The following is a 22,623-nucleotide window of genomic DNA, read 5'->3' on the forward strand; positions in this document are numbered from 1 at the left end:
GGAGGAAAAGAGACAGTGTAACAGGTGAGTGGGTAGAAGCACTTGGGGAGGAAGCCTGGGCTACTGAGCTTGATCTCCAGAACGCACACAGTGGAAGGAGAGAACCAGCTCCTGAAAGCTGTCCTCTGACCTCCACACACACTGTGGCATGGATGGGCCTGTGCTCATATACACAATGTTAGGGCACATGTGTTGTGTCTGATTCATGAGACCCCAAAAGACCACCACCAGGAGTCAAGTCTGTTGCAAAACACATGAGGATTTTTTTTTTTTTAAATATGGAATGCTTCACAAATTTGCGTGTCATCCTTGCGCAGGGGCCATGCTAATCTTCTCTGTATCGTTCCAATTTTAGTATATGTGCTGCCGAAGCGAGTACACATGAGGATATTTTTATTACAAGCTACAGCTTGGGTTCACACACCCTCACCGCCATAGCGGTGAGAACTGAGAGCCTCGTGCTCAGGTTAGTTAGGTGATTTAAAGAGTCCCGTCTCTCCCAGTGCACCCAAAGCAGGGAGATTCCTGCCTGGCAAGCATCTATTGGTTCAAACACAAAATGGGATGTTTCATTTTGAATTGATTGGCTATAGGAAGGCCCCCAAACCATTAATGGTCTGGCTTCCCTTCCTAGAAGGATGGGCCAGTTTCCTAGCAACTGTATCTCTAGTGGGCAGGAAAAAAACTCAGCAAGGCTAGGTCTTCCCCTCAGGGCCTGGAGGCTAGTTCTTCCCTGCAGGTGGCTGGACATGTCTCTACCTAGCTAGCCTCTGTTCAGGCTTGTGCTTTCAACTTTAAAACAATACCCATTGATTTTTAATTCTTTGGTCTCTCACATGCACAGTAATAAGAACAAACTTTTTACTGTAAAGACAAGGAATGCTTCCATGCTAGTTCATGGTGCCAGTATCTGGGTCTGGATGTGACCTAGTTGTAGAGGGTATGTTTAAAGCAAGTGAGATCCTAGGTTCAGGGCAAAAAGAAAAAAAAAAAAGAATCAATATACATGTATACATGTTACTTTACCCATAACTGTGAGAGAAAGTTTTTGAGAACAGAAGGAGTTGTGGGCTTTCTGTGCCATCTAACATTTACAGTGGTGGAGGATGACATTACAAAGACCAAGTTAAAAAAGCAGAGGGTGCGTGCAGCACAAGAGAAAGGCGTTCTCTGAAGGCTCACTTGTCTTCACGAGACGACTGTTGTTCAGAGGAGCCTACAGTGAGAAAAATAAGGTGTTACAGAAGAAATTAAACAAACTGGGCTAACCTTCCAGTTCTCAGGACTCAGAAGATAAAAGCTGTTAAATCGAAAAGTAGCCTCACCAATGACAGAAAGGCAGAACTGCAAAAATCTTGGTGACCAAGACTAGTGTTTTTACAACAAAATGGCAGTCTGAATTGTAAGTTTCTCTCATAGCCGCTGGTATCTGAATACTTGGTGGTGCTTGGATAGGATTAGAGGGTGTGTCCTTGCTGGAGGAAGCATATCACTAGGTGAGACTTTGAGAGTTTAAGGCCCACCCTACTGCCACCTTGCTCACTTTGCTTCACACTCGCCCTTGAAGGTGTGAGCTCTCAGCTTGATTATCCCCCCACCATGCTTGCTTGCTGCCATGCCTCCCAGCCATGAAGGACCCCTCTCTCTTTGGAATTGTATGTCCAAATACACTATTCTTCCTATAACTCACTTCTGGACATGGTGTTTTATCACAGCATAGAAAATTAACTAAAACAAAGCACTAACGTGTTAAGATTTTAACTTTAGGGGCTGGAGCTGTGATTAAATAGTTAATAGCACTCAGCGATTAAGGATTCTCGGGTTTGATTTTCAGCACCCATGTGGTGGCTCCCAACCATGCTGAAATTCAGTTTCAGCGAAGTAGATACCCATTTCTGGTCCCCACGGGCACTGCACTGAACATGCAGCCATTACAGGCAAAGCACAAAGTAAAGAGCTCCAATTTGCCAGGCAGTGGTGGTGTACACCTTTAATTCCAACACCTGGAACTCAGATGCTAGCCTGGTCTACAGAGTGAGTTCTAGGATAGCCAGAGCACAGAGAAACCTTGTCATGAAAAACCAGGACAAAGAGGAGGAGAAGAAATGACAAAAAAGGAAGGGGGGGTGGGGAGGCTGGGCATGGTGGTGCATGTCTTTAATCCCAGCACTTGGGAGGCAGAGGCAGATGGATCTCTGTGAGTCTGAGGCCAACCTTAGTCTACAGAGAAAATTCCAGGTCAGCCAGGCCTTTAAAGAGAAACCCTATCTCAAAAAAACAAAAGAAAAAAAAATGTGTAGAGGAATTTTAATTCAGAACATGGCTGCTCTAACAAAAGATCACATCTAAAGACCTTCTAGGTCTGTGTGATCTGGCTGTAATACAGACTCACCTTTAATCCCAGGAGACAGAGGCAAGCAGATCTCCAAGTTCAAGGCCAGCCTGATATAGAGTAAGCTTCAGGTGAAGAAAAGCTTAGGTCCAAGCATGTGGTACATACCTCTAATCCTAGCACTCAGGAGACAGAGGAATGCAAATCTCTGAGTTTTAGTCAATGCTGTTCATTCAGTTTGGTTGAGTCAGTCAGTTGAGACGCAGTTTTACTGGGACAGTTTTAGAGAGACAGGTTGAAGAGAGAACAAGCTAGACAAAGGTGAAGACAGAATGAGCCAGAGAAGGAGAAAGCCGGAAGATTAGAACAGATTGCTAGAGTTAGTTTGAGGCCAAGCGGAGCAATTCAGTCACAGGCTAAGAGAAATGAAATTGAATCAGTCAGAGGAGTTTGAGCCAGGACAGCTGAGTTGAATCAGCCAGGCAAAATTCAGAAAGAACTAGAAAGGATGAGCTTATTCAGCAGTAAGTCTCAGAGGCTGAAAGCATTCTAGGCCTAGATTGGATTGTATAGAAGCTAGAAGCTTCCAGGACTAGGCCTAGGTTAGTGATGGAGGCAGTAAGCCTCTAGTACAATTACCTCAAGTGAATAAAAGTTACTTTTACAAAAAAGGGTTCTAATAAAGTGACAAGTGTGGTGTCACAAACCTCTAATCTCTGCACTCATGAAGCCGAGGAACCATATGTTTGTGTCTAGCTTCTCTGTGAAGCATTAGCATGTCAAAACTGTTTCTAGCTCAGCAACCTCAGACCTCAGGGCCTATAGAGACTCCACAGCCCTGGTCTACACACCAGGGTTCTGCATCCTAGACAGCCCTGTGAGCACTGTCCCACCAGATGCCAAAATGCTGAAGGCCTTGGTTGCTATTCATCCACTCTGATTGTCACCCGGACAGGTGTTCCCTGACTGGGAGGCAGCCTAGGAGGTACATGCTGTGGCCCATGAATTTCCTGGCCTGGAAAATATCATGAAGAGAAAATATCATGCTCAGAGAAAGCAGCTTCTAGAAGAAAGACCTCCAGCGGGTTCTAGGGAACCCTTAGATTCTCTGTCCCCAAGAGTTCATTAAACAACAGCATTGGGGAAAAGACAAGAGAAGGAAGAAAAGGGAACTGAAGAAGATGCTAGACTTGGGAGAAAGGGGAACTTGAGGGCTCCACGAAGAAGAAACCACATGAGGTTACAGAAAGAAGACCCATATTCTTCCAGGATTGATGGTTGCCAGACTCCTGGTTACAGGAGTCATGGTTATAGGATTCATGGTTGCCAGATTCATGGTTATAGGATTCATGGTTGTCAAAGTCATGGTTACAGGATTCCTGATTCCTGAATTCCTGGCTGCTGGATTCATGGTTTCTTAATTCACAGATCACAGCTGACAGATGTCCCCAGATGAAGTGGCAGAACCTCCACCCAGGCACTTTTCCCCCTGGATGGAGTTTGATGTTGCCAAGAGGTCACAGGGTGTTGGATTCCAGGCTGCAGAGTCCCTGGGAAGAGAAAGAAAAGGAGACAGAGGATGTCCCAGCCTGAGAAACACCAGGGCTTACAGACCCCTTCTGTAAGCCCTCGGGAACCTGTGGTCATGCAGGCCTGCTAGATTACCTGAGCAGGGACCAGGAGGCCCTGGAGAAGCAAAGCCAACAGCAGGCAGCTGGGACACTGAGTCCCTGGAGGATTAAGCCTTTCTTCCCAATCAGGTGTGAGGCCTGGATGTCTGCAGCCCTGTGAGCCCTGTCCCTTTACTATCCTTCTTGACCCTAAACCTGAGCTTCCTGTATAGCACTCTCCCTAGCCCCTTTCTTGCTCACTTCTTTAGTAGAGGGATCTAAGAGCCCATGTCCCTACCAGCTCCACAGACCTGCACCCCTTTCTCAGCCTTAGCCAACATGGCCATATTTCCTTAGGGATCTCCCCAGAAGGGGTGGAATTGAATTTTTGATATTATAATCTAGCTTTTGCCCTCTGTCCAGTGTAAACACTTTAAACCCCTACTTTAAGTCCTGAGCGTTGTGGTGAGGAACACATGTGGGGGGTAGTTAGACATATGCTGGAGGTCACAGCCTGTGTATAACCCTGCCCTTGTTAATCCCAATAATTAATCCAACAGACAGAATCCCTCTGATTGTAGCCAACAGAGTGGAAAATCCAAAGTGTACCTACTCAGTTTCCTTACCTCCTCCAACCCAGAACTCAACTGAGAAACCCAGTTTGAAATCTGGATTCTATTGATGAAGGTAGGAAAGGTTCCAAGACTACTTGTTGCCCAAAGACATTTGGAAAACACACACACACACAGACATACACAGGCAGACACTCCTAACCAGAAAACAAAGTTAAAAGTTTTAAAAACAAATCTTTGTTTCATAGAGAAAGTCTAAAGACAAGAAACAGCCAACAGCAAACATTCCCAGTGACAGTTCATCAAGCTCTTTCATACTTCGGTTCTGAGTGGGAAAAGATGTGTCAGTTTGGAATCAGCACACTCGTGGGAAGTACAGTCACTTGTTTTGCATGGTTACTTTGTCATTTAATGACATCATCCTGAAGCCCATCACTAGGATATCACTCCCAGAGCTTGCTCAAAGACAGTTTGTGGAGCATGAAATTATAGCCGACTTTTGCTATAAAAATGTTCTAGGAAAATGCCAATTTTACAGATTTTATAAATGTTTTAAACAGAGTTAAAACTATCTCCTATTTAAGGCAGTCCAGTCCTTTGTAAACAAAGCAGTTCTTTCTTGCCACCTTCAGCCAGCTCCTCTCTCAAACCCAAGATGTGAACTGCTAACATAATGTAAGCTCTTACTCTGGAACTTAATACTATTCTTATTCTACATACGCCCGGAATTATGAAATGATGTGTGTGAAGTTAGTTATTATCATATTGCTTGCATTTGCCAATGTACCTACTAATAAGGGATCTAGTTAAGTAACCATAGTATATTCACATAATGTTATATTTCCAGGTTTACAAAATAACTGAAAAGCTGAATGTGGTGGCGCACACCCGTTACTCCACACTTAGGAGGTCGTGGCAGGAAGACTGGAGGCTTGAGGCGAGGCTCAGCAACGTAGACAGTTGAAGGCAGCTTGGACTGCACAGGAGGTCCCAAAAACACAGAAGAAGGAGAGGAGGAAGGAAAGAAGGAAGAAAGGGAGTTAGGGAAGGACAGAGGATATGTGTACGAATACAGAATATTCTTCAAGAGTCACGAGTTGAAAGTCACCTTCAACTACATCGCAAATTTGAAGGCAGCCTGGACTATGTGAGAAGCTATTTTATGATGAGAGGTGGGGTAACAGGTTAGCAATTAAGAGCACTTGCTGCTTTGGCACAGGACCTGGGTTCAGTACCCATGTGGCAGCTTATAACCATCCATAACACTAGTTGCGGGGGGCAGCTCTCTCTGCTGGTCTCCATAGGCACTAGGAGTACACTAAAACAGTGCAAAAATACATACGAGCAAAGGACTCATGTGCATAATATAAAAACAAACTGAAAACAGAGGAACATTCTCCAAAACAGATATTTAAATGTATGTTTGGTAAATACACATGTGCATATTCATGTATGCATGTACAAGCCAGAGATCGACATTAGTTGTCCTCTTTGGCGGCTTTCTGTCTTATACCTTGTATACTGAAGCAAGTTCTCTTACTTTAACCCAGAGCTCTAGATAGCCACTTTGTTCCAGGGATCCTGTCTCTGCCTCCTGAGCACTGAAATTACAGGTGGGCCACCATACCCAGCACTTATGTGGGTTCTGGGGATCCAAATTACATACTTATGTGGAAATCACTGTACTTGCTAAGCTGACTCCCCAGTCACAAGCTATATTATTAAATGAGAGGCAAATTTATACTATCTTTTCTCTAAGAAATATGAATATATTTTTATTTGTATAAGTACTGAGCTAGGGTATAGTTCAGTGGTAGATCACTTAATTAGCATGCACCATGAACTCAAACTACCAACGTGAGGTGAAAATACCAAACAGATATTTAAGAACATGAAAAAGTCAAGCTCCTGCCCAGCTAGAAACTTCATCTCTACTGACCGGCATTCCTGGTGATAGAAAGGTATTCTGCATGCTACTGGAGGTAGAAGGTAATTATCAATATTACCCAGCTACAAACCCTGCCACTTACAACAGTGACATTATTGCAAGACATACTTGCTGGCACCTGTGTGCGACTTACTGGGCCAAGGTCCCCTGATGTAGCCATAAAGGATTAAATCAGGCCGGTTGGAGGGCCCACAGCAAAACTTAAACTGTGACAATTTTACTGAAAGCCATCAGACATTTTATACCTCTGTCAGAAACAGAATATGATGGCAATTGCCAGCATCAATACAGTTGTCATTGCCAGGATACAGTGATGTTTGCAAGCTATACAATGTACACAAGATTAATGTCTGAGACCTGTTGGCATACTTTTAAGAAAACTTTCATTTACATATTTTTATATCTCTTTCTCCCTACTCCAGCCCAATCCCTTCCAACACCCCAACACCAGGTTAGTGGGAGAGGGGGTGCAGTTCTCTTAGCTGCTTCCTGCTGGTTAGGGTCCTCGGGTTCCTTGGGGCCAGTCCAATCCTCATTTCAGGAGATCTCCAACTTCTCTCACTGTGTCAACAGCAACTGGGAGCAGCAGCAGCCTTACTCTTTCTTGGAGCGTTTTCACACTCTCTGGACCCTGGCATTTATTCTCTCTCCAGAATCCTCAGGTTTAAACCGTTTGCAGCTGGCAAAGAGCTGCTCTCAGAGCCTGCATGAGGCAAACAGTTTGTTGATGTGACTATCTGAATCAGTCCCACATCCCACCCTTGGGATTAAAACAAAAACATGTTCATATCCATAACAGAGACCAATTGTCTTGTCAAGCTTCCATGCTTCCTTGACTTCTGAGAGAACATATAAACACAAAGCAGCCTCAACACTTCATGGCCTGAGGGAGGGCATCAGTCTCTTGGGAAGTGGTAAGCAGTTCCATGGAGAACTGAGGAGCCATGGACTCTAACCTGGAAAACCTATGATGCATGCCTCTCAAGGCAGCGAGGCCAGGCCAATTTCACAGCTCCCTGCACCCACCGGTGCAGCAGTGGCACAAATGTTGTAGGAGTGACCAGCCGCTTTCTACTTGGATTTAAGGTCTACTCCATGAAACCGTGTCTGACAGTACTCAAACGCCAAGAACCTCACACTACATAGTTCACAGACCTAGGGGGAGCCTACTATTATGATTCTGCTAAGGGCAATAAAGACTCCTCATGACATAGTGCTATACCCATAGATCATTTCATTATTTAAACCTCATCAAAGAAAGTTCTTATAGTACAAAGCAACTAACAGAGACCCACAACTGGACCATGTTCAGAGTGACACTTTGGAGCACTTAGTCCCAAATGGGACGTCTTCATGAAACCCTTTAACTCAAGGATCAGGGATCCGCACCCCAAAAGAAGGCAGAAAGACTTAAGAGCCAGAGGTGGTAGATGACTCCAAGGAAATAGTGTCATCCAGGCACAACAGGACTGATACACATATGAATGCACACGTAAGACCTGTTGAGGTTAAAGCCAGGGGAGGTACCACTCTAACCAAGAAGCTATTTGCAGTTGATACCTGCTGGGAAAGGAAATACCAGTTTTCTTTAATGGAGGGTCACTGCTGTGTCACACATACTCCAGGGCAGGCTCCACGCCCAGGAGTAGTGGCCTACAAAAAAGAACTCCATGTTTCTGTGTGCGAGCTTTTTGTTTCGTTTTGTATTGTCTTGGCTTTCTCTTCTTTCCTTCAATTCTTCTTTCTGGTTCCTTGGGTTTTTTTTTTTTTTTTTTTTTTAGTTTTTTTTAATGAGAGAAAGAGAACTTGAAGTTCGGTGGGTAGGGAGGTAGGATCTGGGAAAAGTTGGGAAAGGGAAAAAACGATTTAAAATATATTGTATGAAAACAATAGTAAAAACACCCTCTTCTATCCCGCTACACTGCTTTCATCTTCTATTTATTTACTTGTTCATTCATTCATTCACTTTACATCCCAGTCGTAGCCCCCTCCCTGGCATCACCTTCTTAAACCTCCCAAAATTCTGCGCTACATTTACCATCCAAAGGTGGCATCTAAGGGCCAGCTCTCAGCGCTGTGTAGCGCGCAGCTGACACAATCTACAGAATAAAGAGCTAAACCGGGCTGGGTGGCTCACACCTTTTAATCCCAGCACTCCAGAGGCAGAGGCAGGTGGATCTCTGTGAGCTCGAGGCCAACCTGGTCTACAAAGCAAGTCCTGGACAGCCAGGACTACACAGAAACCCGTTCTCGAAAAACGAAACAAAACAAAAACTAAACAGTCAAGCCTCCTCCGCTTTGTCTCAGCCAAAAGAGCTAACCCTCCCAAGCCTTACTTTCCCTTTCATTAGCGCCTCCTAGACCCGCCCCACTTCCGCTCCGGTGACGTCTTTCCGCGGAGAAGTCCCGCCCCGTTGTCACTGGGGTCACGACCCGCCCATTTCCCTTACGAGCCACAGAAGAGAACCAGAGTTTGGCGCCAACTGGAATTTTTCTTTCCGCCTTCAATGGCGGGAACTGGTTGTGTGCGCCGAGACGTGCTTTGCGTGTTCTCTGATTGGTTGCCGGCGCTCGATCCCGCCCTGGCGTCCGTAGTCGGGGCTGCGATTGGCGGAGACGGCGGAGCGCCTGGCGTCCCGAGAGCGGCCGCTGTGCGGGGCTGGCCGGCTGGGTAAGTTCCTGGGGGCCTGTCGCGGGGCTGCTGGAGAGCGGCTGCGGGGTGCCGCCTGGGACACCGTGGGGTGTGGGCGAAGGTGTGTGCCTGGCTGGGCCGCGAGGCGCCTGCTGCCGTCCTCGAGGACCGCCGTCGGAGCGTCTCGGGGCCGCCGGGGCGAGCGCTCGGAGCATCGGCCCGTCTGCCGGGCGCCCCTCCCCTCCTCCCCTCCCCCACCCGAGTCTCCCCGGCCCTGCTCCCGAGCTTTCGGTGCGTGGAGAAAGGGCTCTCCCGAGTGTCGGGCGCTCACTGACGTGGCCTGCTTCCCAGGCTAGAACCTTGAGAGAAGAAGTTGTTTGTGCTGGTCTCTGCAGCGCCTAGAACCATCCCTGACATGGTAGCGAGGACGTGAATGTAGCATTCGCAGGAACCTCTCAGCTTTGTGCTTCGCGATCGTCTTTGACTCTGGCTCTTGGACTTCTTTCTCTCCACAGCAACCAACACCAAACCTTTTGCTTAAGGCCTTTCCCCCATGAGCTTAAGCTCCTCTTTGCTATTAGGCAATACTTCTGGAGTCTACTTCCATACTCCGTATAATTTTTCATAGCATTTCCTGCCATCTTACAGGATATGCCCAGAGATTTATGTTTTAAGACATGTTCTTGATTTTTGTCATCTGACTGGAATTTAATCCCACTTTCAAGCTGTTGACCCTGGTAGATTTTTCTAACTGCCTCTGTCAGTTTGCTCATCTATTTAAATGGGATAAGGAATAATGTGGACCTAATAGGAACTTAAGAGTGATTTAAATTAAGTCAATACTTTCGAGCATTTTGATCAATACTTGACACATAATAAAGGTGCAGTGTATGTTTGTTTTTATATTTATCTTTCTCGTCCTCAGCGTCTAGAACTAGACTTGCCTCTCTTAGCTTTTGCCTATTTTATTCCTCTTCAAATGTATGTTTTTCTGTGTTGTAAAATTTGAACTTCCTTCAGGTTGCTTTTTAAAAACATTGTTTTTTCAGAAAACACTGGATGACCTCTGTATGCTTTTGTCTATGAATCCGTTGGAGATGTCCCTCCAGATACATGGCTATCAACCTGGCACTTTAACATATATAATATATATTATCATATTTAATATATATTATATGTATTAATATACACTATATAAGATAACATATTGTATATATAATAGATCTGTTATATATATGTGTGTGTGAATGTGTGTGCTAGGGACCGGCCTATTCAAAGCATGTGAGGACTGCACATTACTGAGCAACATTCCCAGCCCAGCAGCTGTTACTAATCATTAGCTTCTCATCTTTTAAAACTTGGTCTGCATTTTTTCAAAGATGTACCTCTCTGGTCAGTTGTGACTCTCATATCTTCAAGTGGGAGCTGAGTGGAAGTGTAGAAAAGTTTCTCTCTTTTTTTTCCTTCTGCTTTTCCCTCCCTTTTTTTCCTCCTAGGAGACTCACTGTCCTTTGTGACTTTAAATGTACCTGTCACCATGATGCTAATGAGTTCCAAATCACCATACCTACCATGTTAACTCAGCTCTTCTTTTAGGAAAAATCAGTTAGGAATCCAACTCTTATTTCCAGCCCTGTTAGTTGCCTTCATCTGATTGTTAGACGAGTGATTTACGAAATCTTTATTTTGTGATTGCCACCTAAAGCATGCCTTCCACTTTGTCAGAGGTGAAGACCTCAGAATCATCTTTAATTTGGAATTTCATTAGCTCAACAAATGGTTATTTTATTACTTACTATTACACAAGGCTGTGAAGAGCTGGGAATGGCGAACAATACAGAGATGATCCTTTTCCACACGGGCTTTACTATCAGCAAGGTGGATATTTCTTCTTGAGTCTCATGGAAATGTAGAGTTGAACCGTGGAAAGAAGTCATACAGGGAGAGGACACTGGTGTAAGGAAATGTAACAGTATCCGGTGAGGCACACGGCCTTAATCCCAGCACTTAGGAGGTAGTGGCAAGTGGCTCTCTGAGTTTGAGGACTACAGAGTCCTGACTGCCAGGACTTCATGGAAAGACCTTGTCCCAACACCCTTGCCCCTTTGCTCCCTAAAACCCAAGAAAGACTACATCAGAGGTCCTGACCTAGTACAGAGAGAAAGAGTGTCTAGGGGACAGCATTATTTAAGCCAGTTAAATAATGGTAGAGTATTGAGCAGGCAGCACTTTTCAGAGTCACTGACTAGGAAAGGACAAGCAGCATGTTTGTAAAGGTTAGGAAAGGCCAGTGTGTAGAGCATGTTCTGCTGGGCAGTGGAGAAGAATCCCACAAAACACCACCAGTTCAGTGGCACAGGCTTAGTCATGCAGGGCCTCAGCAGAATTGTTAGCAAAGTGTGTTCATTGTCCTAAGATCAGCAGCAAGTGCCCAAAGGTCGTTAAACACAGAAAGAACATGGTCAGATGGGTATTTTGAAGACAGCCGAGGGGTGGGTGAGATACCTTAGCCAGTAGAGATGGCTGATGCCAAGCTTGACAAGCTGACTGAGGTTGACACACGTGGTAGAACAAGTTCCCACAAGTTCTCCTCTGGCCTCCATTTGTGTACAAACAATAAATAAAGACAAATATGTATGTATCTTAAAATACAGCTCAGATTATTGCATAAAGAAAATTTCAGATTGGAAAGAGTGGGCATTTGAGTAGGTTTGCATGAACCACTACTGCTTTACACAGAAATCTCTACTTTGTCTTTATTTTCGCTGAGCTCGATTCCTTATTTGCCTTGCACAGTTTTGTTATGCTTGTTCTGAGCTAGGATCTTACTGCTGTTCCTGATTCAGCTTTCCAGATGCTGAGACTAGAGGTGTGTACCAGTCTTGGATGATCTTTTCTGTCTAGCTCCTGGCCACTAGCATCTGAATTGTGAATTTGATTATGTTAGCCTCTGCTTTAGAATTTTAGTGATTAGTCCCTAATGGAGAGAGTGACCTCAGAATTTGAAAATTTTGGAAATAGTAAATAAATGTGGCTAGAAAGGTACGAGCTTAAATCAAAGTAAGGAATTTGGGCGAAATTTACCAGATGTTGGCAAATTATGTGAAGGTTTTTGAGCAAGAATTGATAGAGGCAGCACTTCTGTAGAAGAAGCAATCAGCAGGGTTTGTGGCATGTATTTGGAGGAGTGAAGTAGGTAGCAGCAGTAGGGCCTAGAGCACACTGAAATGGCAATGAATGAGGACAAACGGAAAAATGTTGCAGAGGTGACATCAGTAGGCTAGAGTGGTAGTGTTATTTGGAAAAAGAAAGATGTAAGATTGTGATCAGATACTGAAAGGTAATGTCTTTTTTCTTTTTTCAGAACAAGGTTTCTCTGTGTAGTCCTGGCTGTCCTGGACTCACTTTGTAAACCAGGCTGGCCTTGAACTCTACCAGCCTCTGCTTCCTGAGATTAAAGGCGTGTGCCGTCACCACCCACGTTTAGTGTGTACTTTCAGTGGAATGCATTTTTAATTTCTATTACTGTCTATTGCTTATCTCTTAACACAAGCATTCCTAATTCTCAAGTACTTGAGGAGGCAACAGGGTAATCTGTTACCCTTACCAGTCTTTTTCCTCTTGTCCTATGCTCCTCCTCTCCCATTAACAGTTAATCTAAGGAGAAAGTATATGTTAGTGTAATTAGTTGAAGATAAGATATTAATATCTAAGTTCCTAACCTTTGGAAATTACTCAAATAGAGTTGTGTAAGTGCCCAAAAGCATTATAGTTGTGTTACTGACTTTCTAATAGCCATAGCTCTGGGAAATCCCTTACATGGTAGATAAGAATAAGTAGGTCATGAGTAAGAACAGTAGAGCCGTCATAGAAGTAAACTATGAACTTAAAATCTGTTCTGGCTCCTTTGTTTTTTGGGGGGGCAGGGGTGACTGCCTTTTTTTTTTTTTTCAGTAAATACTTGTGTACATACGTATATGTTGAGTATATGAAACTCAGTCCCTACTTTCAGGTCATTTGTGGTCTAACTGGTATCTGCTTGTTACATTGTTGTTATTTTAATAAATTATTTAAAATTTAGCTGGGCAATGATGGCACATACCTTTAATCCCAACACTGAGGAGGCAGAGGTAGGCGAATCTCTGTGAGTTCCAGGACAGCCTGGTCTACAAAGTGAGTTCTGGGACAGCCAGGGCTTCACTGAGAAATCCTGTCCTGAAAACAACAAACAAACAAAAAAATGAAATGTTGAAAAACCAGTTCATTATGGCCCTAAAAGATGGTTATCTACATTTTTGCTATTTGTGACTATATAATCATATATGACAAAAGAGACTTTAGGGATATGATTGACATGATTAAGGACTTTGTTTGTTTTGAGGCAGTCTGATGTATCCAGGCTGGCCTTGAAGTAGCTGAGCCTCTTCCTCTGGAGTGCTGGGATTCTAGGCAGGCTTTGAGCATGATGGGTAAGCACTCTTCTGACTGGGCCACGTCCCACTCCTGACTAAGGATTGTGGAGTGGGGAGAATTATCCTGTATCATCCAAGTGATCACACATTCTGTCAAACAGGTTCTCATGAGAGGGAAGTAGGAAGAAAAGCATTAGGAATATCCGCATGATGATAGGGGCCTGGAGAGAGTAAAGGAGGCCAGCATGCAAATGGAAGCAGAGGTTGGAAAAGAAAGAAGATGGTAGGCCTTTGACTCTGAAGGCAGAGGAGGCTTCAGCCCAAGAATGCAGGTGCTTTTAGAAGCTGGGACATGTGAACAGCCCTGATGGCAGCTTGATTTTAGACCAGTAAGATTTTTTTTTAACCTACACAGCTATTACAATAATTTGTTTTATTCAAGCCACTGTTTCGTTAACTTGTAAAAACATCAATAGAAAACTAATATACACAATCTCATTGTATATATTCATGTATCAGTGGCTGCATGTGCTTGTAGCTACTCTGTTGGGGAACATGAAATATTTTTATTGTCATAGGAAGCTCTATTTGACAATACTGATTTAAAACATTTCATTCTTATTATTTTGAAACTATGTGTGTTCTCGCGTGTATGCGTGTGTGCATGTGCCTAAGGAGTCCAGAAGAGAGTGCCAGGTACCCTGGAGCTGGAGTTGCAGGTACTTGTGAGCCACTGTAGGTTGAAAACAGTCCTCTGCAAGAGCAGTAAGCACTCTTATTGGTCTTTGAGCCATCTCTATCCCCAGCAACACTGGTTTAGAAATAGTCTAAGCAGCCAAAATAAAAATGATCAATTTCAAAGTAACTTTTATTCATCTGGTTTAATTTTCATCTAAGAGGCTTAATGTCTCTGTCTGCTAAGCTAGGCCTAGTCCTGGAAACTTCTAGCCTTCGTACAGTCTAATTTAGGCCGAAAATGTTTCAGCCTCTGAGACTTATTAATGAATAAACTCAATCTTCGTAGTTCTTTTTGAACTCTGGCTGGCTGGCTGGTTCAACTCAGTTGCCTGGTTCAAAACTTCTCTTCAAGCTGACTGAATCAAATTGGCTTCTTTCAGCTTCTAACTGAATTGCTCCGTTTGGCCTCATACTAATTTTGGCAATATGTTCCAATCTTCTGGCTCCTCCTTCTCTGGCTCATTCTGTCTTCACCAGTGTCTAGCTTGTTCTCTCTTTAACCTGCCTCTGTAAAACTCTCCTGGTAAAACTGCCTCTCAACTGACTGACTCAACCAAACTGAATGAATAGCATTGACTAAAACTCAGATCTGCAATACTCTGTCTCCTGAATGCTAGGATTAGAGGTATGTACCACGTGCTTGGACCTAAGCTTTTCTTCACCTGAAGCTTGCTTTATACCAGGCTGGCCTTGAATTCAGAGATCTGCTTGCCTCTGTGTCTTAGAAATAAAGGCATGTCTGTGTTCTAGTGGGATCACACAGACCAAAAAGGTCTTTGGATATGATCTCTTGCCATGTTCTGAATTAAAATTCCTCTCCAAGTTTTAAGCTTAGAATTACTAAATCAAAACTTTGATGAGGGACCCTCTATCAGTCTTGTAGTTTAATTCTTCCAGTTTCTGATGTAGACTATTACCTGAAGCAAATAAGGGGATTGGGGAGAGGTCTCATTAATAAATTGTTTGCTGATTAAACATGAGGGTATAAGTTTGGATCCCTAGAACCCATGTGAACAGCCAAGTTGCACATGCCTATGAGTGCTGGCAAGGTAGAGACAGATGGATACCTGGAGTTTGGCGGCCAGCTAGTCTTGCCAAATCAGTGAGCAGATACAGAGACTCTGTCTAAAAAGCATGATGAAGAGACATTAAGAAAGACACCTAAACATGGCCCTCTGGTCACACATGAACATGCATGTGTACCATCTACAAGGTACACGTGTACACTAAAGCAAATTAATGAAGTGGTTGTTGCCGAATGCAGTAAGTTCAGTGTGTTGGTGGATAAGGGGATGAAGATTCATTCTTTTCTGTAAACAAAGGTCATCTCTTCTGTGGTTACCATGTTCAGGATCACCATTCTAAGAGGAAACAGAATAATCAAAGTAAGATGCTGTGAAGTTCAGAGATTGACATGGCTGCCTGCTGCACTACGAAGTTGATAACACACAATAGCTTAGAAATTGCACATACAGCTATTTCTGCTCCAGTGTAATATGCTGAAGTCCTCTTAGTTGTTTGTTTTTGGTAGTAGGATTAAGATCAGAGCATTGTGCTTGCACAGTATGTACTGTACCACTGAGCCACCCTCCCCATTCACACACATACACAGTTGTGAAGCCTTCACCAAAGTAAGGATAGACAGTTCTGGAAAGACTTGGGTTCAGTGCTAGTTTTTGTTTTGTTTTAATTGGTGTGAAGCAGGCTAGACATAATAGGACTTTGGCATCTGGGTAGAAAATGGTGACAAGGAAAGGATTTTGGTAGTTTGGAAATTTGAGTAAATATCTATAATTAAGTAATCCACATCAGAAACTGGAACTGATACATTCGAGGGGTCTTGATCAGGTTTGTTTTTCCTGCCAGTTAAAGGATTAAAAGGCAGGAAAATCTGAAGCAAAACAGGTGGCCATAGAAAAGTCTCAAGCATTGCAGACAGAACACACAGTTGAAGGATGGTGTTTATTGTGGGTAAGTAAACACATACACATAGAGAAAAGGCCACATGCAGAACAGAGCAGGGGATTCCAAAAGCTGAGAAACCCAGTCTCTTCTCAATGGCCTCTGAAGAGTACCAACCCCTGGGTTGGTCCGTTTGAAGGCAGGATGGTTGATTGGTCCATAACTGTATGGTGTCCTGGTTTGGGTCTTGAACTCACTGAGCTGGTTCATCAGCAGAGAGGCTGCTGGTGAGAGACAAACACTATTAGCAGCCCATCTGCTGATGGATCAGCTCAAGGGAGGAGGTTGAGGAAGAAGCTGGCCATCTTTGGAATTTGCCACCTTCATTTCCAAGCCATGGCCCTGCTCCCTATCTGTTTGTCCACCAGGGAGTCTGTTTTTAACTCCTGATCTCTTGTTTTATAAGGTGAGGCCCAAGTTTGTAGCTGGCTGGACTGTATCAGAATCCTGTAGAAGCTGATTGGCAGTGCCTTACCATCAAGAGATACCTCTGCCCATGTACCAGCTGTAATATCCAGCGGAGGTGGACAATATGAGCCAAACCTGAGTGAAATCAAGATTTCATTTGTTGGAAGTCACAGATAGACATCAGCATCTGTAAGTTTAACAATGAGATATCTGGCCACCTCTTTAATCGGGAAACATGCTTGCTTAGGACACAGGACCTCATATCATAGCTTCTCTAGAGATTGTTGTGTGGAGAAGAATCATTAGCTGGAAATAGTTGTTCAGATAACAGTGTCTGAGGACAGTTAAAGAGATGTACATATTGATCATACTAATGTGGGTTATACTTTCCATTTGGGTGGTTAAGACCGTGTGGGTGGCCAGAATTAATCACTTTCTGCTGCCAAGGCCAGTTGAAGATCTGGTTCTCAGGGGTTACTTGTGTTTGGGCAGAGCCTCTGGCTACAAGTCTCTCTTTTGCCAGTTGCTCTGCGGAGAAGTCAAAGGCCCTGCTTGGGCTGTTTCACTTAGAGCTATGGAGGAATTTTCCTCTTTGCAGACTGGTCACTGGCAAGAGCCTACTTGGTGGCATTTCCGTGGCATTCCTGAAGAAGAACAGGTGGCTTTCCACAGTCACAGGACATTCAGAGATGCCCCCCCCCCCCAGTTCCCTGGGACTTAGCTGACCGTGGAGGACCGTGGAGGACAAGGAGAGAAATATTCTGCCTTGTAATTTCTCTGGCCACATCAGTGCAGACCTCCAAATAGTTATTCACCCAGAGGGTCAGTTGCCCCAGTTATTTTTAATTACTCTGTAATGCTCAGGTGAAGCATGAGCAAAAATTAAGCATTTTAAAAATAAACCCGATTAAACACACCTAAGTCTATTACAGCCTAGAGTCTGGGTCCATCCTGTAGTTTTTAGCAAGATCTAGCGCAGTGGTCCTCAACCTTCCTAATACTGTGACCCTTTAGTATAGTTCCTCATGTTATGGTGACCGCAGCCATAAAATTATTTTTGTTGCTACTTCATAACTGTACTTTTGCTACTGTTATGAATCATAATGTAAATATCAGTATTTTCCAGTGGTCTGAGGTAATTCTGTAAAAAGGTTGTTCTACCTCAAAAGGGTCACAGGTTGAGATCCACTAATCTAGATGCTCCTGTATGTAAAAGAAAAGCTAGACACAGGGAATTTTAGAGGACTTTTTTTTCCTTCTCTCTCACAGAATAAGTAACTAAAGGATGATATTATAGTCAGGAGTTCTTCACAGGGGCTACTTTTTGTTATTAAAGGACTAAAACTCTCGTACTAAGCACGTGACTACAACTTGCTCTAGTTGTCCAGTATGCAAGCCAGTGGGGAACTGGAGGTGTCATTTCCATCTGTAGAGTGAACAAAACTGGGAGAGACTGAGGGAGGTTTGCCTAATCTTCCTCAGGTCTCTTGACCCAACTTTCAAAGAGGATGACTCCTGGCCAGTTGAAGGAGTGGTCCCCAGGGCCCAAACACCCCAAAACTGGTGCCAGTGTAGGACTGATTCAAGCTTACCCACGCCTTCAGGTCCAGTTCCCACCAGTTTTCACTTATATTCCAGGGTCGTAACTGAGAGACAAGACGCTAGCTCCCTCCAAGCCTTCCTAGGGCAGAATGAGGTGGAGAACATGCTAGCTGAGTTCCATCTCAGCCTCATCAGAATGTCTGACATGGGGTCTGGGAAGATGACTCAGGCAGTGACTTGCCGACAAGCTTGGATACTTAGAACCCTCAGAAAAGCTGGATTCAGAGCCAGGAGGTATTGGTGCATACCTTTAATCCCAGCACTTGGGAGGCAGGGGCAGGAGTTCTAGGACAGCCAGAGATACACAGGAAACCCTGCCTTGAAGAACCTAAATAAATAAATAAAACGGTTAAAAAGAAGCTGGGTGCAGTGGCACAAGCATTTGTATTTCCAGTGCCTCCTGTGGGAGAGAAACAGAACAACCTTAAGTTCATGGGTCGTGAGGAGTCTGGTTTAGCAGCAGCCAAGCAGCTATCACAAGGTAGAAAGTGATGATACAGATACATGGAAGTTGTCTTCCCCCTGCCACAGGTGTCCTATTGTGCATACCCACATCTGAATACATGAAATGTACACCCACCTATCACAGAGAATGAAAGTTGAAAAAAAAATAAAGATGAGCTAACATCAAGAAAACAAATGACAGCTTGCCAGCAAGGAGGAATAGAAGTAGGAAGCCTTATATATTGCTGGTGGAGATGTGATGTAGCGACAATGGAAATCCGTATGAAGAGTCCCCCGCAGACTGAAAAGTTCCAAATGATCCAGTTATCCATGCGTGGGCCCAAAGCAGTCAAAGTATGTTCGTTGTAGTGCTGTTCACAATAGCCAAAGTATGAAACCAGATTAGATTCCCATCAGCAGATGAATGAGTAATATATATATGCTGTAGTTTGGCCTGATTTCTAAGTCTTTTAACACTAGCTACTAAAGAGGCTGAGGGAGGAGGATCACAAGTTTAGGGCTTCCTTGAACTACAGAATGAGTGGGAGTGATGTAAGTATCAGCAAAGTATAATGATATACATGTAAGAAAATGTGATGAAGAAAATAGTGAAGGCAATCACAAACCACACCTCCTGGGCAGCCATAGCTATAGTCTAAAAGATAAAAATACACAAAGGAATCTGGAACAGATTCTAAGACTGTATGTTAATTAAAATTACTTGACTTAATTTAGAATGAATGCAATTAGAATTAAAGGAATGTGTATGTGAAGTATGATAATGGAAGTTAGGATAAATGTCTGGATGTGAATAGCAGTTGCTCCCTAACTTTGGTGGAGTCATGGTTCCATAAGCCCACCCTGAGGTAGAGTGTGTTTGTGCCTAACCTGAGCATGTATGTATATACACACCTGCACAGGAAACCTCCAACTTCTATGAAGATGTGAGTTGTTCATCCACAGTGAATTTCTGTGAGCGGTGTGTGCTTTCACTATTCACATACCTTTTTGCCAAAATCTGGTTGTTGAGGAGTAGCTACCAGGCACTGAGGGAGTTCCCAGTCATCTGGGTTTTAGCTGACTCAGTTTTTGACCATATGTTAAATACCTACAGATGTCTACAGGGAGAGCCCATTGGAGGCTTAGTGCCTAGGATGGGGGTAATGTGGTCATATACAGGCTTTGTCTGAAGTGGGGCTTCAGCATAAACCATGTTTGTGAGAACAGCTTGGCATGGTGGGCTACTCTTTATCTGTTCTGAGTGACTGTAACCTTCCCGAAACTCTCCTAGACTCTAGCCAAGGCATCTCTCTTTCTCTTCTCTCCCTCTCCCTCTTTCTCTCCCTCCCTCTTTCCCTCTCCTTTCAAGTAGGGTCTCACTGTGTAGTCCTGGCTGTTTGTAACTGACAAAGGTCCGCCTGCCTCTGCCTTCAAGCCTGTCTTTCAGTAAATTCTCTAGACACATTTGTTTTTTAATTTGCCTTGCCTTCATTACCACTGAATGAAAACTTTCTAAAAATATTTTTTATATTTTATTATTTATACAACATTCTGCCTGTACACCAGAAGAGGGCACCAGATCTCACTATAGATGGTCATGAGCCGCCATCCGGTTGCTGGGAATTGAACTTAGGACCTTGGGAAGAATAGCCAGTGTTCTTAACCTCTGAGCCATCTCTCCAGCTCCTCTAAAAATAATTTTAAGAGCATATTAGCAAGCAGTGGTGATACATGACTTTTATTCTAGCACTCAGGAGGCAGAGGCAGGCAGATCTCTGAATTGAAGGCAGCCTGGTCTACAGAGTAAGTTTTAGGACACACAGAATACACAGAGAAACCATGTCTCAAAACACTAAAGTGTGTGACGGGGTATGGGGTGGGGTTGGGTGTGTGGGTGGGTGGGTTGGTTGGTTGGTTGCTTGTTTATTTATTTATTCATTCATTTGTTTCTTTGTTTTGATGTATAGTCTTTTACCGTGTAGCCCAGATTGACCTGGGACACTCTGTGGAAAAATGGCTTCAAACTCTCAGTCCTTTTGTCTCAGCCTCCATAGTACTCAATTTACAGGTTCATGGCACCATGCCTAGCTCTAAACACAATACATATACACATGTATTGTGGAATTGGTTCTTTCTTTGTACTACTGGGGTCTTGGGGGTTAAACGTAGGTCATCAGGCTTGGCAGCAAACATCTTTACTAATTCAGCCAACTCACTGGCCCTCTAAAAGCAATTAAAAAAAGAAAACAAAAAAGTCTGGGTTTGCTTGTTGCTTGGTGACCTGAGTTGGGCCCTGAGAACCCACATGGTGTAAAGAGAGAATAGGCTCTTGCAAGGTGTCATCTCACGTCTGTATCTGTGCACCGTGACACACATGCACAGCCTGGATCAAATGGCCTTTCGCCCATTTCTCAAGTGATTGTTTTAAAGTTTTTTATGTGCATGTGCACATTTCTATCTATTTCTTTTTAAAACAATATTTCCTGAGTGTGTGCATGCACATGATGTGAGTGCGAGCGTGTGTATGTCCTATTAGCGAGAGCATACACAGGTCAGAGAACAACTTGATAGAGTTGCTTCTCTCTTGTCTTTACATGGGTTGGGACTGAACTTGAGCCATCAGGCTTGCACAACAAATGCCTTACCTGCTGAGTTTCTTTTTAGTCCTGTGTATTTCTTTCATATTGGCTTATTTATTATTTTTATGGGGCTTCACACATACTTGCAAATGTTCTATCATTGAGTCACACCCCAGCTTGAATGCTTCTTATAGTTTCAGCAAGTTTTATTTATTATTGTTGTGTTTGTACGTATGGGGGTGGGAGGGCCCAGGCCTGCATGCCACAATGCACATGTGAAAGTGAGGGGACAGTGTGCTGGAGTTGGTTCTCTCTCTGCACCGATCTTAAGTTGCCAGGCTTTTCCACACGGAGCCCTTGGGGGTAATGTTTGTGTTTCTTGTCATATGTATTTGCTTTCAGTGCTGATGGTTTTTATTTTAGTGCAAAAATTATTCCGTATTTTGAGATTCTTTTTCCCCCCTGTGGTGATGGGGTCTGGTACATACTAGTGTATTTTGGCCTATGTTATAAAATTAGTGTGATTTACTTTGTGTATGGTTTATCTATACTAACAAATTTAAGAGTGTTGTTTTGTAGTTTAGACTTTTGCTCAGAAAATGTTAGGCTTTTTTTTTAATGGTATAGGGGTCTGTTTTTTGTTTGCTTTAGAGAATAAAGTTATTCTCTATTCTCTATTCAGTATGTTAAATTTGAAAGTTGCTTTGTAAGTTGAAGCTATTGTAAGCTGCTCTAATGGTGGTAATCTTCATGCTTCATACTGTAGATGGCACTTAAGAAAAGCATATAGGACCATGGCAGCAGATGATGACAATGGTGATGGAACGGGTTTGTTTGATGTCTGTGCTGGTAAGAACTTTCAGTTGTCTTTCTGAATTTACTTACTCTTTGTTTCTTTTTAAGTTTTGGTACTGGGAGTCTAGACCAGGGCCTTTCAAATGCTAGGATACACTGTCACGTTGATGGCCCCAACCTCGCTTGATATCAGTTGAAGAGTTTATATACTTATTCTTAGGGGAAATGGTCCTCAACTTTTTTTCCCCTGTATATAAGTGAATGCAAAGCAGAATACTTGGAACATGGGGAGTAAGTTCTTAGTAAATGTGAGCCTTTTTTCTTGTTTTTTGTTTTGCTGGAAATTAAACACAGAGCCATATACTTGGCTACACAGCACATGGCTCCTTAGCTATACCTGTGCCCTTTCTTTCTGAGGGAGCTGTCGCTGAGCTTTGAGACTAGACTAGAACTCCTTGCTCAAGTGAGCCTTCTGCCGCAGGCAACCAATTATCTGGGACTATAGGCACAAATCACTGTACCTAACTGACTTGCCTTTACTCTCCTTCCTTCCTTCCTTCCTTCCTTCCTTCCTTCCTTCCTTCCTTCC

At 43.6% G+C, this 22,623-nt stretch overlaps 1 protein-coding gene and 1 non-coding gene across 2 annotated transcripts in view; one reads left to right on the forward strand and one right to left on the reverse strand.

Annotated features, from left to right (window-relative positions):
• Window positions 1-272: 272 nt before the first annotated feature.
• Window positions 273-379, reverse strand: LOC129670875 (U6 spliceosomal RNA). Its single transcript, XR_008719280.1, has one exon. It is a non-coding gene; the product is annotated as a U6 spliceosomal RNA (small nuclear RNA).
• Window positions 380-9,106: 8,727 nt separating this feature from the next.
• Window positions 9,107-22,623, forward strand: part of Casp8ap2 (caspase 8 associated protein 2) — a 38,722-nt gene continuing 25,205 nt past the window's right edge. Inside the window, exons 1-3 of the mRNA XM_055599483.1 lie at window positions 9,107-9,133; window positions 16,613-16,803; window positions 22,006-22,088. Of these exons, the coding sequence (XP_055455458.1) occupies window positions 22,034-22,088 (55 nt within the window). The 5' untranslated portion in view covers window positions 9,107-9,133; window positions 16,613-16,803; window positions 22,006-22,033. The remainder of the gene's footprint in view (window positions 9,134-16,612; window positions 16,804-22,005; window positions 22,089-22,623) is intronic.

Source organism: Psammomys obesus, unplaced genomic scaffold (assembly GCF_907164565.1).
Source record: "Psammomys obesus unplaced genomic scaffold, mPsaObe1.curated_primary_1811, whole genome shotgun sequence".
Classification (NCBI taxonomy): Eukaryota; Metazoa; Chordata; class Mammalia; order Rodentia; family Muridae; genus Psammomys; species Psammomys obesus.